The sequence below is a fragment of the Erpetoichthys calabaricus genome, chromosome 3, assembly GCF_900747795.2.
Source record: "Erpetoichthys calabaricus chromosome 3, fErpCal1.3, whole genome shotgun sequence".
Lineage (NCBI taxonomy): Eukaryota > Metazoa > Chordata > Cladistia > Polypteriformes > Polypteridae > Erpetoichthys > Erpetoichthys calabaricus.
Window position 1 is genome coordinate 123,761,319 of NC_041396.2, and position 20,313 is coordinate 123,781,631.

General features: G+C 36.8%; 1 protein-coding gene across 1 annotated transcript in view; it reads left to right on the forward strand.

The window, feature by feature from the left end:
* Positions 1–20,313, forward strand: part of LOC114649345 (kinesin-like protein KIF13B) — a 664,407-nt gene that overhangs the window by 160,776 nt on the left and 483,318 nt on the right. Inside the window, exons 9-10 of the mRNA XM_051924704.1 lie at positions 4,338–4,456; positions 18,397–18,502. Of these exons, the coding sequence (XP_051780664.1) occupies positions 4,338–4,456; positions 18,397–18,502 (225 nt within the window). The remainder of the gene's footprint in view (positions 1–4,337; positions 4,457–18,396; positions 18,503–20,313) is intronic.

Here is a 20,313-nt window from a genome sequence, read left to right on the forward strand (position 1 = left end):
AAGGTGTCCAGGCCTCTGACTGTGTCTAAATTTCTCTCTTAACAGTTTTTATCTCCTCCACTGTCAACTGGCCATAGCTCAACAATTAATTAATGGACAGATATTGTGGATTTCTGTTTATTTTAATCAGTTTCTACATTGTTTGTGTCTTTTAATACATCTGTACCTTTATATGTAGTAATTCTGAAATTAGTAAGTAGTATAATCTATTCTTGCATTTTACCTGAGAATTTGTCACAGTGCTCCGTGCTTACGCTCAGTGGAGAGTGCTATACAAAAATATTGATTCCTGGTAGTTAGATTTACCTTTTTGCAAAAATATATGTGGGGTTTTGGTCTGGTCTCATGGACCTGAGAGCATTTTTAGGTGCATTCACATATAATACACAAATCACTTATTGTGATAGCCCCCCGTCCGTCTGTCCATAAACTAAATAAAATATAACACATACAGTATTTTTTAATTGTCCCAAGCAAGAATTTCCTTTGGACTGTGGGAGGAAACCCACGCAGACACGGGGAGGACATGCAAGCTCCATGCAGGGAGGACACGGGAAGCGAACCCAGGTTCGGATTCAGCGGGTTGGAAAATGGATGGATGAAGAATTTCCTTATTGTCTCTCACACACAAACTATAGCTACAAGGTTCACATGTGCGCACTGCTCATTTCCATGTCCTTTTATAAGAATTTCTGACCATTAGCAATTCACACCTTGGTTAATATGTATCCAACAAATGCAGATTCTTGTAACAAACAATCCAGTTATCGGAATAAACACTTTGTCTTTGGGAAAATCTTAAGTCCTTTCTAGACTCTACTTGTCAGCTATGCTAATCCCAATCTAATCATAACTAACTGTTTGTTAATTATTACAATGAGCATGACCAATTTAATGAATACAAAGAAAATGAAAAGTGTGCTTTTCCCAAAAAGAAGATTAAATGAAGAAGCATATTTCTAGGAGTGACTATGTGACTGTATATCAGTTAACTTTAGGGGTGCAAAGATATATATACTGGCAAAGATTTTTGGTCCGATGCAGAGCTCATGTACTTGTAATTGTTTTATAAATATGCACCAATGCTTATATGCATGCATGATTGTGTGAATGTTCAGGAGTGGGGGGAAAAAAATGATGAAAACCATAGCCTACTGGACTGTAAAGTGTTAAAGATAAGAATGATCATACTGAAGTTGTCTCTTGACGGTGCACAGCAGCACAGACTCTACCAAGGAGAGAAAAGATGTCAAACGATAACCCATGGGCAGTAAAATTAACAGAAGCGCTTGTTCAGTATATTGTTCTTGAGGATCAGTTGACGGCACTGGAGTCCCAAGCTTTTCCTGTGTTGCTCATGCACTCTGGCTGGCAGTGACAGAGGGCATTTTATATTTCGAAGTGTTGCCGATACTGTGACATATGGGCATGAAATAAACTTTTTGGCTTAGTGTACTTTCACTTAGAAGACAATCAGCATCATCACTCTAGTTGATCCAAGGTTATGCCCATTTAATACACACTGTTCGCTTTTTTCTAGGTCACATACACTATTTTTCATGGAGAAACTAAACGGTAAATGCTAAGACGGCCTTCTTAAAATTAACAGAAAAAAGATATGAACTACACTATTTAAACTACGCTATGTATTTTTCACATATTTTATTAATTTAGAAACACTTTACTTACAAAACATCTTGTAATTGAAGAGTTTGTTTTGGACATGATTAAATATCCATTTGTCACTTTGTGTTTTAATCAATGAAATGAAATGCTCAAAGGTCACCAAAAATATATACTAATTTTGGTGGATCATATTTTTAGTGTGATTTTTTAAATCTTTTGTTTGCAATTTCTTGTATTAGGAATTTGTATTTTTTTTCACATACCCCAACTTACTCTCCAGATAATTTTGGGGTCAGAGCTCAGGCTCAGATATTTTGTACAGTGTCCATGCAGCAACTGCAGGTTAAGGACGCAACAGAGTAGCTTTCCTTCTGTCACTGCCAGGATTCGAACCAGCAACCTTAGAGTTACTAGCCCACATCCTTTAGCCAGAGAGTCAAAGGTGAATTTGATTTTTATAGATGTGAAGAATGTATTTCTTTGCAAAACACGTATCTGATACATAATTTTTCTGACAGAATTTAGAACAGAAATATGTAATACCGAATAGAAATCTGTGTTGTGCTTCATCATTGTTTCATATTGTGAAAATATTGTAATATTGGTGTAAAGTTTTTTTTTTTTTTTATTGTATAACATTGCAAGCAAGTGCTGAACATTAAACTTACATGTTGGTTTTATTGGTTATTTGTGTCTGCATCAATATTGACACCTCTCCATTCAAATTGATTAGTTTAGTCGAACAGTATTTTTGCTTTTGTCTAATAAAGTTCACATATTTCTATCCCTATTCATTATTTTCATGTTCCATATACTCGCTATTAAAAATATGTTCAATGGAGTGTATATCATTCTCACTTATATCGATTGATATTCTTTTGAACCTGCATGTGTTAGCAGTAGATTTTCATAAATCTGTGTCCCTAAAATGACTTTGTGTAAATAAATTTGAAGAAATTTATTAATTCTCCTGGGTGACTAATTAAAAAAAATACTTAATTGCCAAAATTTCTTAAAATAAATATGTAGCATTTTGGAACAATCCCTTCAGTTAATTACATAAAATGTCTTTAAGTATCAAAAATTGTCTATTGATTGGACATAAAACTGGCTTGCATATAATCATAAAAAATGTTTCCTGTTGCAGGATCGGTGCTTTTGAAATATATATACAGCCTAGGATGCCAAAGAGATTGTGTTACTGGAGCTGTGGCAGCTGGACAAGACTATGTGGCATAGCCTGCCAAAAGTCCCTGGAAGGACCAGCTGAGTAGTGGTTTGAAGAATATATTTAGTGAAATCATAGGTGAACATGCAGCGGCATCAGTGAGCTGTGTTCCTGTAGCTGCTGCCGTATAGCTGGAAACATACCTAGGAGAGACAACAGTTTCTCATTCAGACAAACCACTTATGTACTGGTCAGTTAACAAAGTGTGGTTCCTCACTTTGTCTCAAATTTTAAGGAAATATATTTCAGCTCCATGCAGTAGTGTAGAGAGTGAGCGATCACATATCGGTAATGAAACCAGAAACAAGTGCACAGCTTTCTTATGTTTCTGTTCATCAAAAGGATTCTGCCAGTTGCTCCCCAAAAGAGGCGTAGACCTGTCCAGTAGCAGGTGTCCCCAGTGATATTTGACCTGTATACTTTTATGCCACTGAGCTAACTATCTTAAAAAAATGGAATACCAGTAGGAAAAATGTTCTTGTTATATTTAGCCAAATTCCTGTGTTGTACTATTGCATCCCATGTTGAAAGACTTGAAGCAATGTTGGTTTGGCTTAAATAGATTAATTGTATGTGTATTTTTTTTTATCTCTGGAATTTGAACCATTTTAAAAATTGTGTTGTAATCTAAACTATGTAAGTGATGGACATAAACAAATACTATCTTCCAGCCTCACTACAATGGTATTTTTATCGGTGAATACTTAAAAAGAAGTTGTACTCGGTCTGAGAAAAATGGTATTGTTGCATCCCTAGTTAACTTAATTGCTTAACTCACCTGAATGTTACGGTGTGTGTACATTGTTTAACTTGTTACTTTTATGCTCAGAACTGAGACCTTTAATACTTTAAAGAAAAGCAATGTTGAGGGGGTCTTTGTTTCCTAGATTTCATCTTCATATGTGGGAGCATAGGTGTTTTAACTTTAACTAAAATTGTACTTTTGTGAATGCCCAGACTTGTCCTTGATTGAAAATGTTGTAGTAGATGCAGTGTAAACTTGCAATTTGGGCATTTAAGATAATATGTGCAACTTGCCCTCTCTTCCCCTTTTTCTTCCATACCACAACCACCAACTCTTACCTCTCGAAATAAGGCTAAGGTCTCCTGCCATGTTTCCTCCACAAATGAATTCACAAAAGAGATAGGTTTGATAAAATGTCATAGGTACGTTATATTATAAACAAGAATGAAATTAAATGTGCCTGATTGCATTTCAGGGCTACTTTTTTATTTAGTGTTTTTTTTACTCCCATTTCAAGCATTTGCTCATAGTACATACTACAGATAGGGTGTGGATGCTAGATGTCCAGTTTCAGCCCAGGGAAGTCATGTGGCCTGCAACCTATATATTAATGAAACAATTTAGATAAATTCTGAGTTTATTTATAGTAATTCTGCCTTATTTGTATTACTCTCAAGATTTTTGCTTTTCTTGAAAGTTCTAGCTTTTGTCAGTTAACCTTTTAAAATACTTTTTCAGACATCAGGGGAGAAGGTTAGTAAGCTAAGTTTGGTGGATTTGGCTGGCAGTGAGAGGGCAACCAAGACTGGAGCTGTAGGAGAAAGATTAAAAGAAAGGGATGCAACATCAATAAGTGAGTATCTTTTCATTCTATATATGGTTTTCTACATTAACTTTGTGTTAATATTAGTTATTTTTATCAGTTATTACAGATTTCTTAATATCTATAAAAAGTAATTTATTTATTCATTCATTTATTGTAGTTAGGAATGACATTGTTCAATGGTAATAGGATAATAAATTAAATTTCTTTAGTGTCTTTGAGGGTAGAGAAGTTGTGGCTTTTTTTTTGTTATTTGTGTATTCTTTATGTGGTATATAAAAGTTAAACTGAAAAGTATTTTAAGAAAACAAACAAAAAAATTACAAACTTTAAGACTTTTTAAGGTTTTCCAAAGAATAGCTGTCTCTTGTTTCCTGGCTTGAGACAAAGAACTGTTGTGCTTTGTCTTGTAGGAAGGATGTCCTATAGAAGTTTGTATTGGATTGATTGATTTTCCTTTAGTTTTTGCTGTCATCTAAAGGTTTCAAACTCCATCCACTCAATTAAACAAAAAACAGCTTTAACCAATTGTGTTCCTGTCTATAACAATAACATTACATTCCACCCTGCAAAGTGTTTTGAGTTCTGCAAATCCTGTAGAACAACCGGACATGCAAATCTTCCTTTAGAAGATGGAAATGAACTGTCTAAGCTGAAGGTAATGAATACAGCACTTGGGGGGAATATAAATGATATGAGAGTGACATAAAGAAGAATATACACAAGAGAAATGACAAAATTGACAACAGAATAGACCTGCCGCTTCAGTATATACTGTAAAAGACCAGGATGTACGTTTAAGGAATAACTTTGCTGTAAGCTTTAAAAACATTCTGGCAAGAACTGATAAGAAAGTATAGGAAAATATACGTAAGTTACTTATATTCCTATCTAAATCATTTATATATATATTAAAAATAGCGGCAGCCCCAGCACTGCCCACTGTGAAACACCACTCTTAACATCCGCCAATTCTAAGGTCCTCGCACCATCACCCTCTACTTCCTGTGTCTGAGCCAATCCTGTACCCATCTAAAAACATCACTTTAAACCCCAACTTCTTTTAGTTTGACGCCCAACCTCTCATGTGGCACCTTATCAAATGCTTTCTGAAGGTCAGGGTAAATAATATCATATGCTCCACTTTGCTCATATTCTTGTGTTGCTTCCTCATAGAATTCCAGCATGTTAGTAAATCATGACCTCCCTCTTCTGAACCCATCCTGACTATTGAGAAAAAACTCTTGTACTTGCTATTGGCTGCTAAATCTTATCTTTAATAATTCCTTCCATTAATTTTGCTGTGATGCATGTTAAGCTCACTTTCCTATAGTTGCTTGGAGCTGCTCGGCCACAATTTTATATATAACAGGATACTATTTACCATTTTTCAGTCCTTTGGAATCTCCCCAGTGCACAGTCCACAGACTATGCACTAATATTTAGGCAAATATTTAATAAAGCTTAAATAACTAGCAAATGGCTCTTACATACTATATTTCTCTCCAACTGTCTTTTAGCCACCCAAATATCCTTCTTAATGGTTGCCCTCATGTTATCATACGCCCTACGATTCACTTTAGAGCTTTTAGTCTTCTATGCCTTATAAAGCTGTTTTTGTCCCTTGTAGCTTCATTTTTATGTCTTTACTAACTCACTGTGGAGTTAAAAATTTCCTATTAATTCCAAATTTATGTATGTACCTGTCCTGCATTACATGTATCCTCCTTAGACTTTGCTGCATCTGCTCAAAATTTGCCCTACCAAAGTTAAACTGAAAAATTTTAGTGTTTGCATCTGAACTCTTACAAAACACTGAGAACTGTATCATATTATGGTCACTTGACCCTAGTAGTTCAATTACCTCTATACCTACAGTTCTATCTTGATTATTACAAAATACTAAATCCAGATGTGCGTCACCCCCCTTTTTACTTTAACATGCTGTGTTAAAAAGCAGTCACTGATTACTTCTAAAACCTCCTGCTCTTGTTCTCCTCCATTTTCAATGTTATCCCAGTTATTATTTGGATAATTAAAGTCTCACATGACTACAGTATCCCCTTGTAAATTTGCCTTTTTAATATTACTAACAAAATGTGTATTGAAATTACTGTATGCATTGGGTGGTGTATAACACACTTGATGTCTTCACTAAGATGGGGCTCATCGTCCAACTGAAGAGGATTTGCATTTAAATTCTGTTTGAGATAAACAGCAACTCCACCTCCTCTTCTGTTCTGTCTAGCCTTCCTAAAAACTATGGGAAACTCTGAAGTACTAGACACTTATAACTCACTTCAATGTGTAAAAGCAGCAAGCCCCGATGACTACTCAGTGGAATTTTATAAAAAAAAATTCAAGTAAGTTATCACAGCTATTATTAGCAGTGTTTATAGAAACTGGACACAACAAAATTCTATCTCAAACCTTTCACGAAGCATCACTTCTTGTCTTCCCAAAGAAAAATAAGAATTTATTGCAATGTGCATCATACAGACCAATTTCACTTTTGAATAATGATGTTAAGGTACTCCCCAAAGTTCTAGCTAGAAGGACTGAAGATGTGATTCCTTCTGTAATATCACAAGACCAAACCAGATTTATTAAAAGCAGAAACTTAGCTTCTGATCTTTGACGTTTGTTTAATGTATTATACTTACCTATGAAATGTAAAATACCACAGATCTTATTATCTTCGCATGCTGAAAAAGCTTTTGACATGGTTGAATGGGAATACATATTCACCAGATTATAACAAATTTTGGTTTGACCCAAACATGTGCATGGATCAAACTACTTTGTACCATTCCAGAAGCTTCTATATGTATTAACAACATTATTTTAAACTACTTCACACTTGATCATGGAATAGGACAAGGATGACCACATTATCATTGCTCTTTGCAGTCACCATTCACCTATGAAATGCATCAGAGATAAATGGGATTACCAGAGAAGGACTTGAACAGAAAATATCACTATTTAGATGATATGGTACTATATATATAAGACCCACAAACGTCTATACAAGCAATCCTCAATGCACTAGCAGAATTTTAAAGGATATCTGGACCTCAAAAATAATTTGAATAAAAGTATTTTTTCCAGTGAACTCTCTAGCATACAATAGTATGCTGCATACCTTTCTCATTTATTTTAGCAGATCAATTTAAATACCTAGGGGTAGACATCACAAGTAAATATAAAGATCATTTTCAATGACATTTTGATATCTGCATGGAAAAAAATAAACAAGATATAAACAGATGGACCACCCTCCATCTCACATTAGCAGGAAGAATCTATATTGTCAAGATGAACATCCTTCCTAAGTTTCTTTTTCTGCTTCAGAGCATTCCCATATACATTAACAAATTGTTCTTTAAGAAATTAGATTAAATTATAACCTCATTCATTTGGAATTTGAAACATCCACACGTCCAAAGGGGCAACTCTGCAATGACCTAAAGCAGAAAGGGGACATGACATTAGTTAACTTTCAGTTTTATTATTGGTTGGCAAATATACATGTTATAAAGACCTGGGGCCTCATGTATAACGCCGTGCGTAGAACTCACACTATAACATGGCATAAGCACAAAAGCGGGAATGTGCATACATACGCACGGAAAAATCCAGATGCAGGAATCTGTATGTACACAAACTTCCACGTTCGTCTGCTACATAAATCCCGATCAGCGTGAAAAGTAACGCACGTGCATGCGCCTTCTGTCCCGCCCCAACTCCTCCCAGAATTACGCCTCTTTGAATATGCAAATCAATATAAATAGCCTTCTGTGAAAAGACAATGGGAAAAGCACAGGGGAATATATAAGAATTTCAGCGAATACCAAGTGGAGGCAAAGGAAAAACATACTATTTGTTGGTTTAAACAGTGGTATAATCAACAAAAGGAAGTTGATCGAGTGACAGAGTGTCAGAGAAACTCGAAAGCTCAAGTTCACAAAGTCGCACAGTGCCCGAAATAAAAAAGAAGTCAAATAAAAAAGAAGTCACATATCAAAGTCGCCGTGAAAAGGCGAGTCGTAGCCCACCGTCTGAGTGTCATATGAAAGCTTATTAGGGTACAGACAAAAAAAAAATAGGCACACAGTGGGGAAAAAAGCACGAAATGTCAACTTTAATCTCGAAATTTCCACTTTAATCACATAGTTTATTTTGCCATTAAAGTAGAACATCATAAACTTCATCTTAAAATCGTTTAATTTACTAGTTTCTCAAATCCCAATGTAACTAAAGTAGCACGTTAAATGCTTTGTTCTGTATTTGATCTTCTACGTGTTCTGTGTGTGAATCACTACCTGCTTCTTAAACGGGCTTTCTCTTTCTCTGACAGGACACATAATCCATTACATTCATGATAGATACAGCTCTCTGAATAATTAAAATACTGAGAGGTATACGTGATATCTTTTTCATGATGATAGGAATGAAAGCATGTTATTAAACATGGGAACACAGTGGCGCAGTGCTTGTTCATATATCACGCAAGAGGCTTGCTGCGCCATGCGCGACCTTCGATGAAATAATTTAATACAGAAGTACTGTCTCTTTCAAATGTACTAACCTCCAATTCCTGTCCTTACTTTTCTTTCTCCAAATTCCCAATCGCCACACAATCAGCTCCATAATAGATGTGAAGCCATTTGTAAGCTTCAAAACGCCGATTCTTCAAAACTTTTAAGGAACATTGAAATATCTTTGTAGTATGTGTTTAATTATTCTATCCGTCTATCCTTCCAGTGTCACACCTGTCAGCACCAGCAAGAATACAACGCAATGCAGGAACAATCCCTGAACTAGCTAGCGCTGCGGCACCGTGTCCTCACATGTTTAATTATTAACAATACAGATTATGTAAATGAAGTTAAAGTTTTATTTGTATAATTTAATCAACATATTTTGCTGCATGTCATCTTAAAAATTATATCGTCATCATACGCGCTTTATGAAGTGGCACAGGTTTTGCAATATTATAACTGTAGTGCAAGTTTACAGTGGGGTAATTGTACTTATAAGTACAAACAGTTCTACAAGGAGCACTTGATGGACTGATTGAGTGCGTTTATAGTTCTTGGGATGAAACTTTCTAAATCGCGAAGTCCGTACAGGAATGTCTCTGAAACGTTTTGCCGTGGCTCAGGCAGCGTCTGCTTCATGCTGTATACAGATAATTCTCTTTCCAGTTAGCTACTGCTGTGATTCCCCACTCAGATACAGTGATATAAATACTCCGAGTGGTGCAGTGAGAGTAATATGGAAAAAGATGATCTGCTGTGGCAACCCTTAACGGGAGCAGCTGAAAGAAGAAGAAGATGAATTGAAAGTAACAACGCTAAAGCAGTTATGGTATTTGGAATACTATGGCTATTCCCTGGACCATTATATTGCTTCAGGTTAATTACAATCAGATGCATTACACTAATAAACAATATGCAGTTAGTTTCAAAGTGTGTTTATAAAGCCGCGTCAGGAATGTGGATCTAAGAAAGAAAGGATGACCACACAGGAACAGTAGCACTGCTTAGATGCTGGGTGCCACCAGTCTGCAAAACCGAGTGGAGAAATTGCGTACGCCAGGGTATGAGGTACCATGGAAATGTGCGTTTCTTTACGCCAAGTTTAGGTTTTATACATTGCGATTTGAGCGTGGAAACGTTCATACACAACATTTCTGTTCATACGCACCATTTATACATGAGGCCCCTGGACATTGACACAAATTGATGAATATACACAAGCCTGGTCTGCGGTAGAAATAAAATGTTGTACTTCTTTATATGCCCTGCTTTGTTCCCCAGTAAATACAAATTATTGTCAATATACTGATAATCCAATTGTCTGTCCATCAGTCATTCAGAATATGAAACCAAAGCACGAAGCACTTTTTCTCACCTCCCACCCATTTTACTCCAGAGGCAATACTGACGCATCTCAATAACATATAAAAAACATTTTAAAGTCTCTTCCTTTCAAAGATCCCAGGGTACGATGGGGGAAGGATCTATCACTTATCATTTCAGAATAGGAGTGGAAGGCAGCCATGCATTGAATACACTCCAGCTCCATATGTGCAAAACATTCAGTCATTGAATTTAATATCTTTTATTAAGCACGTGTGTCTCATTTAAAACTGTCTAAAATATATCCGGTACAAGATTCAACCTGTCAATTGCAGTCTAGCTTCAGCCTCACTGGGCCACATGTTTTGGGTGTGCACTAAATTAAGATCATTCTGGATTAAACTTTGAAATCCTATCAGACAGCCTTGGTGTCACAATCACTCCCAACTAGGGAATCCATTCCTGGGCCCGGGATTCCCGGACGTTTCCCATTCCCGCATTCCCGGGAATGAAACTGCTGGAATTCCCGGCTGAACAGGAATGGCCAAGCTTGCATATATAGAGTGTAAAAGTGTAAAAATCGATCAAGAAATAACAGAGTTATAGTTGAAAATAACTAAGTGGCATGGTTTTTTGGCCCACAGTGCAGTGTGTTGCTCATTAATTCAGTCAACAACAGACCAGCAGCAGTCAGTCTCCTAGCTCCCACTAAGACTGAGCACAGTGGACTGGGAGGTGTCTGCACTCTGCAGCTCACGAATGCTGGGACGGGGCAGAGTTTATTGACGTCTGTGCTGTTAACAGCTTTGAACAGCAACTTGAAATTGCAATGCGTCAGTTGCATCCACATTATCTGTGCCAAGAAACTTGCCATCACAGAATGATGACAAGAAACTGGATGCATTAGTAATAGCTGAAATGGTGGTGTTTCAGAGCAACGGCAAGCATGGGTGTTGTGTAGAACAAGTGTTTCAGTATCTGATGACTGTGCTGCCTACTTCAGTGGAGGCAGAGCGTGCTTTCTCAGCAGCTGGCATACTCTACACGAAGGTGCGCTCTCACCTGGACGACCGCACGCTCGACACGTTGTGCTTTCTACTCTCTTATTACCGCAACTAAATAGATACATGCACTTGTATGACAGCATGAAGTGCTTGTAGTTAAGGTTAGTCTTTTATTGGTGTCAACATATTGCTGTAGTTTTATTAAATATAAGTGTTGCTTGTTCTAAAACCGTTAACATGTGAGATTCCTGTGCACTGTGTCATTCCCGGGAATGACAATGCTGGATTCCCGAATTCCCGGGAATGGATAAACCCGTCCAGGAATGGATTCCCTACTCCCAACCCATTAACAGCTATGTTTTGTGTACTTCTGGATAGACTTAAATTGGAGAAGGACAAACTGATTGTAATTGCCTTTACCAGACTACTAGCACTTAAGAAGAAGTAGTTAGAATATACCAATTGGAAGAATTCCAGCCCATTTTCTTTTATAAGTTAGTGGGTAACTGAGTGAAGGGTGCTTAGGCATTTTGCTTTGGTTATCCCTGCAAGCAGTTGAGCAGAATTTGCAAGGTGCAGCACTTAATTGTTATATTGATCATTTTTCATTTAATAAAACTGATATTAGAAGTGAATGTGATACACTGTTTATTATGGGACTAATCTTATATTGAATTCCCATGTGGATACAACTTTTAAATTTGAAATGTTCTGCTAGTGTGTCATTCATGCTTTTGTCAGGCTGCTGCATAAAGACAAATGAAGTGAATGTGTGTACTATATAATATTAACAAAAAGAGCAGCTTACTACTGAAAACGGCAAATATAGGAGTGAGTGGGGATCGAACCGGGACTCTTGATTACACTTGGTTTGCGTCTGTACTTGTGCTGTTACTTAGAGAGTCAGATTGGGGGGAGGGGTGATGTTAGAGCGCGTGAACTTATTCAGTGCAGCAGGAACAACGCACATGTTGATTTTTTTTTTCTTTCAGTACATGTGGCTTCCCAGTTTATTTATATATCTCTGCCTGTCTGTCTCTCTATTACGCAGTGCTCTGTCTGTCAGTGTGTTATGGATCTTAAAAATAAGTTATAAGGACAGTTGTTCATGTTAATTGCAGTCTCAATTGTTAAAAAAATATTTTAAAAGGAGCATCCCACATGAAAATATAACGATCTCATTACCTGACAGTGCATACCAATTTTATCAATTTTATGTCCGTTTGAGGTTAAAAAGAAAAAAAAAAAAGCAACACTTTTTCCCCAGCGGGGAATCAAACTCAGGTCTGTGAGGCACGGCAAAGTTGCTGCGCTCAAAGAAGCAAATCTTAGCACGCTACGCCACGGAAACTGTTGTATTATTCTTGAAATTTTTGTGAAAGTGTTTATTTGATCTTTGGAACTCAGGCTTTACACATTCTATAGTTTATGCCTACTACATTTTGTAACATTTATTACTAAAATATGAAAAAGTTTTTGTTTTAACAATGTGTTTACACAGATTACTGTAGAAACGGAACACACATGAAATGTGTGTGTTCCAAATAACGACCTATTATTTCCGCTCCAAACCTCCACTTCACTCTCAGATAATCAATCAAGACATGAGCTGGGAAAAGTTTGCACACGTTCTAAGTCGGTAGGGGGATGGAATAGCTGGCTGCTGGCAGCTTGTCTTTTATCAGCACATTTAGAGGACAAAGGATGCTGGCGGAGAGGTGTGAACTGATTTAAGAAGCTATTTAAGGTGGGCCGGATCTACGAGTTTTTTTGTAGGCTCTGGTAATTCTAGTGTTAATGTGACTGTATTAGGTTGAAAAACTACCATATAGAGTAGTAAAAGGTTGAAAGAATTGCTACCAGTAAAAATCTACATTCAAACCCCGGTCAGGGCTCAATGATGACCTTTTCCTAAGTTATTGAATTTCACACTAGAACTACTGAAGCCTATGAAATAACTTGTAATCCCGGTCCACCTTAAATCCCTTTGCACCTCTCCATCAGTGTCTTTTGTGTTGTAAATGTGTCAATCAGCACTAGCTGCAAGCAGCCTACTATCCAACCCCCCCAATGTCACAGCTCAAGTCGCAAAGAAGATTCTCAGTGCTCAAGTGGTTTTTCTGGGAGTGAGATGCCTAGAATTGTAGAGGGTAAATAATATATCGTCATTTGGAATACATGCATTTCATGTATGTTCCGTGTAACTCCAGGGAACTCACATGCAGAATAACAAGACTTGAGCTTGGAGAACTTTTTGCCTGAGCTGAGCTACGGCGGATGGGGGATGGTACAGCAGGCTGCTGCTTGTGCTGATCAACACATTTACAAAACAAAAGATGCTGATGGCGAGAAAAAGTGCTTTGTGCATTGGTTTCATATTCTGAATGACTGATGGACAGACAATTGGAATACCTCATTAACAGTAACACCAGACTTGCGGCCGAAAATTATTTCATGAGGATCTGAACTTTTCATTACACCAGCACAAAGTTTATCTAACACCTTTATTTTCTTACTAAGCTGCATCACTGACTACATGATTGGGCTTGTAGGAAGGACTTGCCCGATGCTTTTGGGGCATAATTGCAACAGAAAACTTGATGTTTTTTAAGCAAAACCATGAAAATATGCAACGAATGCATGAGAAGCTCTTTCCTCTATAAAGGTCGGGTGAATGAGACCGTTATTGTGCCCAGTTCAGTTCCCCTGTCAAAAATGTCAGTCAAACCTCCAAATCTGTGACATTTCATAAGCAGGGCTTTTCCAAAAGTCTATACTACAGTGTGCACTTCTCTAGGAACCAGTGTAAGGTTCAATTGGCATTCATTTAAAAAAAGTTATTACTACTCCCTGAACTCTTTTCTCTGCTACGCATAGCTGTGAAGATTGTGGATACGTGAAATAGCCAATGCGTAAGTAATAAGGAAGTTATAAATTAAAAAAAAAAAAATTGAAATACAAATATTTGTTCCATGTACTGGAACCCAGATATGAAGTGCAGAGCTGACCACATTTCAGTCAAAATGTGTTGCCTAAACTTTATAGCAAAATAAAGACTAAATTGCTGGAGAATTTGAGTGATGCTTTAACTACAGATGAGTGGACCTCTCTTGCAACAGAAAGCTTCATCACAATAATGCTGCGCTATATTACAGACAACTTAGTGATTGTAAAACCCATTCTCCAGACAAGAACTTTCTGTGAAAGTCGCACAAGTGACCACTTGTCAGAAATACTATAAGAAGCTGAAGCAGAGTGGAAAATTGACAGACCTACTCCATCATTTCTGTGACAACAGATAATAGCATTTCAATATTGTGAATACAATATTGTGAATACAGTTGGAACAGCTGGATTTTAAGCGCATTTTCGATGCTCTGCACATACAGTTAGCCTGGCATAATGAAAGGGAATGGACATTAACCAGATTGCCTGGTGTTAGACAGAGTGAAGAAAGTAGTCTTTTTTCATCATATCACTGCTGCTGCAGCAGTGCTAAAGAAAAAAAAGATGCTCCAGCCTCCTTCACACAAGCTTGTTAATCTTTTTCCCACTAGTTGGAACTCAAACCATGACATGCTTCACTGCTACCTTTAACAGCAGGCTGCTGTTTTCTCACCACTTACAGACAGGAGTAGTAAGAGAAACATCAAGGACATTGTTACTCTGTATGATTTAGAAATAGCAGATGACATGGTTCTTAAACCACTGAAAACGGTAACAACTCTGTTGAACACTGAACAGCTGGAAACAGTTTCAGTGATGATGCATTTGAAAAGCACAATCTTGGCATCTATGAAGCAGAGTGACTCAGATTCAGCAGTTGTGAAAGATGTCAAATCTACCGTTGCACTTGATATCAATAACAGATACCCTGACTGGTCAACACTTAATCATTTTCTTAATGTGAGTACTGCACTTTATTTATTTGTGTATGTTGGCATTATAAATTTATGTGAAGTTAAGTTAATCTACCATGTTCTTTGATGTCCTTCTTAGTGTTTCTAAATGTTGGTGGTTTAATACAAACCAGACATTTTTTTCATAAAAAAACGAGGTGTGAACCGAACTGTCCATTTGGAGAATCATTACACCTTTAGCTCCTAGTACCAAAACCACTTTGACCAATTACTGAGCAATCAGCTGTTGATCTGTGATATGGATCTTATTTTATTGCACTTTTGCTAGATATGTGTGCTGCATTCAACATTAGGTTAATCATTAGATTTTTCTACATTATTTGGCTTCTTGTGTAGGAATGTAAAGTACTACCCTGAAATGGTTTGACCTCTATTTGTCAACTAGTGGTCAGTGTATTGCTGTAAATAATATTAATCTGCAACAATACCTTTTCAGTGTAGTGTACCTCAAAGCTGAATATAAAGCCCTATTTTTTCATCTATATATATTTTCTTTAGGGAATATTATTTGTTACGCAGGTTTACAGTTCCATATTTATACTGTTGATATTTACAGTTGTGCTTGAAAGTTTATGAACCCTTTAGAATTTTCTGTATTTCTGCATAAGTATGACCTAAAACAACATCAGATTTTCACTCAAGTCCTAAAAGTAGATAAAGAGAAACCAGTTAAACAAATGAGACAAAAATATTATACTTGGTCATTTATTTATTAAGGAAAATGATCGAATATTACATATTTGTGAGTGGCAAAAGTATGTGAACCTTTGCTTTCAGTATCTGGTGTGACCTCCCCCTTTGCAGCAATAACTGCAACTAAACGTTTCCGGTAACTGTTGATCAGTCCTGCACACAGGCTTGGAGGAATTTTAGCCCATTCCTCCGTATAGAACAGCTTCAACTCTGGGATGTTGGTGGGTTTCCTCACATTAACTGCTCACTTCAGGTCCTTCCACAACATTTCGATTGGATTAAGGTCAGGACTTTGACTTGGCCATTCCAAAACATTAACTTTATTCTTCTTTAGCCATTCTTTGGTAGAACGACTTGTGTGCTTAGGGTCGTTGTCTTGCTGCATGACCCACCTTCACTTGAGATTCAGTTCACGGACAGATGTCCTGACATTTTCCTTTAGAATTCTCTGATATAATTCAGAATTCATTGTTCTATCAATGAAGGCAAGCCATCCTGGCCCAGATGCAACAAAACAGGCCCAAACCATGATACTACCACCACCATATTTCACAGATGGGATAAGGTTCTTATGCTGGAATGCAGTATTTTCCTTTCTCCAAACATAACGCTTTTCATTTAAACCAAAAAGTTCTATTTTGGTCTCATCCGTCCACAAAATATTTTTCCAATAGCCTTCTGGTTTGTCCACGTGATCTTTAGCAAACTGCAGACAAGCAGCAATGTTTTTTTTGGAGAGCAGTGGCTTTCTCCTTGCAACCCTGCCGTGCACACCATTGTTGTTCAGTGTTCTCCTGATGGTGGACTCATGAACATGAACATTAGCCAATGTGAGAGAGGCCTTCAGTTGCTTAGAATTTACCCTGGGGTCCTTTGTGACCTCTCCGACTATTACACACCTTGCTCTTGGAGTGATCTTTGTTGGTCGACCACTCCTGGGGAGGGTAACAATGGTCTTGAATTTCCTCCATTTGTACACAATCTATCTGACTGGATTGGTGTAGTCCAAACTCTTTAGAGATGGTTTTGTAACCTTTTCCAGCTTGATGAGCATCAACAACTCTTTTTCTGAGGTCTTCAGACATCTCCTTTGTTCGTGCCATGATAGACTTCCACAAACATGTGTTGTGAAGAGCAGACTTTGATCCCTGTTCTTTAAATAAGACAGGGTGCCCACTCACACCTGATTGTCATCCCATTGATTGAAAACACCTGACTCTAATTTAATCTTCAAACTAACTGCTAATCCTAGAGGTTCACATACTTTTGCCACTCACAAATATGTAATATTCAATCATTTTCCTCAATAAATAAATGACCAAGTATAATATTTTTGTCTCATTTGTTTAACTGGTTTCTCTTTATCTACTTGAGTGAAAATCTGATGATGCTTTAGGTCATATTTATGCAGAAATATAGAAAATTCTAAAGGGTTCACAAACTTTCAAGCACAACTGTATATGGATGAATGTGGACATTTTCAATGTTTAGGCAAAACTTTCTGATTGCTATATTGAAATTTGCTGTTGGATGAACAATTTTTTTTTTTTTTGCATTTAAAAGTGGATAAAACTGGGATGTTATTTATGGGATCAGGTAAAAATGTGAAAAACTTATGTGACAACTTAACCTTAATCTGTATTAAATGCAATTTTAGCTATTCTGTGCATATTGTGGTTGTGGTATTTGACTCAGTACTCCCTTTTAATACACAAATAAAAGTGTCTTCTGTTTACTTTCATGTAAGGAACATTGTTAAAATTTGTCCATATCTTAATTTTGCTGCTGCTAAAACACCACATAATGCTTTCATCCTTTCTCGCTTAGAGTATTATAATTCTTTATATTGTGGCCTGATGAAAAGATCCATATGTAATCTTCAGATGGTGCAGACTTCACTGGCACTTCTTTTGACTTGTACCAAGATGTATTCAAGCATAATTCCAGTTTTATGCTATTTGATCGGGCTTCCATTGGAAAAGTGTATTAAGATAAACATTGTTATTTATCTAGTTTGATAAACCGGTATGTGCCATACACAACTCTTTGCTCACTAACACTCATCTTCTTGTGGTTCCCAAGTACAGGTATAAAACCTCTGGGGCTTGTGCCTTCAATTGTTATGCTCCTTATTTTGCTTCTGATCATTAGGCAGCTGCAGTGTTTAGGTGTATTCAAATCAAAACTTAAGGCTTTTTTATTTGATCAAGTTTTTAATTCAAGTTAGGTATTTTTATTTCATATATTATATATTTTTTATATTGTGTTTGTTGTTTTATTTTATGTGTAGTTGTGTCTTTTAGTATGTTTTGCATTTTTGTAAAGCTACTTTTGGTGAAAATTGGCACTGAGATAAAATTGTAATAAAGTGTTTGCTGGTAATGTTGAAAATACTATGCCAGTATTTTGTTATATTTTGGATGTACTTTCATTGAACTATTACTTATTGTTTTTTGTGTTCAACAGTATAATTTTAATTTTATTTTTTAGATCTTTAACAACACTGGGTTTAGTTATTTCTGCCCTTTCTGACCATTCAACAAGAAAGAATAAATTTATTCCATATAGAGATTCTGTTCTTACCTGGCTGCTTAAGGTAAGAAATATTTTTTATGCTGCTGGCTGAAACTGTGTTTGCTTCATAGTAGTCAATGTAGAGGTATGTGAATAAATACTTTTGGTATCCTTTCATGTATTATTGGTAATATTTTAAACTTTTTTAAATAAGCAATAGATTTATTATAAATGAAACATAAAAATTGTTATAAAAATCTATTTTAAAACTAAGTTTTTCTCTGGAAGAATCATCGAATTTTATAAACAAAGTAAGGTTTTCTGCATGGCTCAATTGTTAGTATGTGTTGATATTGTACAATGCAGTATATAATAGTCTTTTAAACAAATAATTACAGTAATTGTATGAACTGTGTAAGTATGTTACATTGTTTAGGTTCATTGTGATGCAAAGCATTTTTTAAACCACATGTGTCAGCTATTTTTATAGTTAATTATCATCACTAGTTAAATGGCTCTTTTTGGGGTTTACCCAGGTTAACTGGTCTCTCAGATCTTTTTCCTTCACTGTTCGCCGTCCAAATATCCTTAGCAGTAAAACCTGTTTGTTTCATATCACCTGACACTGACCAAAGACCTCTTCTTTGCCCTTATTCCCTCAACCTCCACCTTGATGTACCTCTTTACCCGGTCATTCTGTGCCTTTCTCTTCACATGCTCAAGCCATGTCAGCCTCCACAACAAGTCTCATTTAACACTAGAATTACCAGAGCCTACAAAAAAACTCGTAGATCCGGCCCACCTTAAATGGCTTCTTAAATCCGTTCACACCTCTCCGCCAGCGTCTTTTGTCCTCTAAATGTGCTGATAAACACAAGCTGCCAGCAGCCGGCTATTCCATCCCCCCACCGACTTAGAACGTGCATGAACTTCTCCCAGCTCATGCCTTGATTGATTATATGGGAGTGAAGTGGAGTTTTAGAGCGGAAATAATAGATCGTTATTTGGAACACACGCATTTCATGTGTGTTCCCTTTCTACAGTAATCTGTGTAAACACATTGTTAAAACAGAAACTTTTTCATATTTTAGTAGTAAATGTTACAAAATGTTGTAGGCATAAACTATAGAATGTGTAAAGCCTGAGTTCCAAAGATCAAATAAACACTTTCACAAAAGGTTCAATGATGACACAACAGTTTCCGTGGCGTAGCGCGCTAAGATTTGCCTCTTAGAACACAGCTTCTTTGCCGTGCCTCACAGACCTGAGTTGGATTGCCCGCTGGGGATAAAGTGTTGCTTTTTTTTTTTCTTTTTAACCTCAAACGGACATAAAATTTATAAATTGGTATGCGCTGTCAGTTAATGAGATCGTTATATTTTTCATGTGGGATGCTCCTTTTAAAATATTTTTTTAATAATTGAGACTGCAATTAACATGAACAACTGTCCTTATAACTGTTATTTTTAAGATCCATAACACACAGACAGACAGAGCACTGCGTAATAGAGAGACAGACAGGCAGAGATTTATAAACAAACAGGGAAGGCACATGTACTAAAAGAAAAAAAAGATCAACATGTGCGTTGTTCCTGCTGCACTGAATAAGCTCACGGCTCTAACATCACCCCTCCCCCCAATCTGACTCTCTAAGTAACAGCACAAGTACAGACGCAAACCAAGTGTAATCAAGAGTCCCCGGTTCGATCCCCACTCACTCCTATATTTGCCGTTTTCAATAGTAAGCTGCTCTTTTTGTTAATACAGTAATCCCTCACTTATCGCGGGAAATAGGTTCCAAGGTCGACCGCGATAACTGAATTTCCGCGAAGTAGGGACACCATATTTATTTAATTATTTAACGTGTATTTGGACGTTTTTAAATCCTCCCTG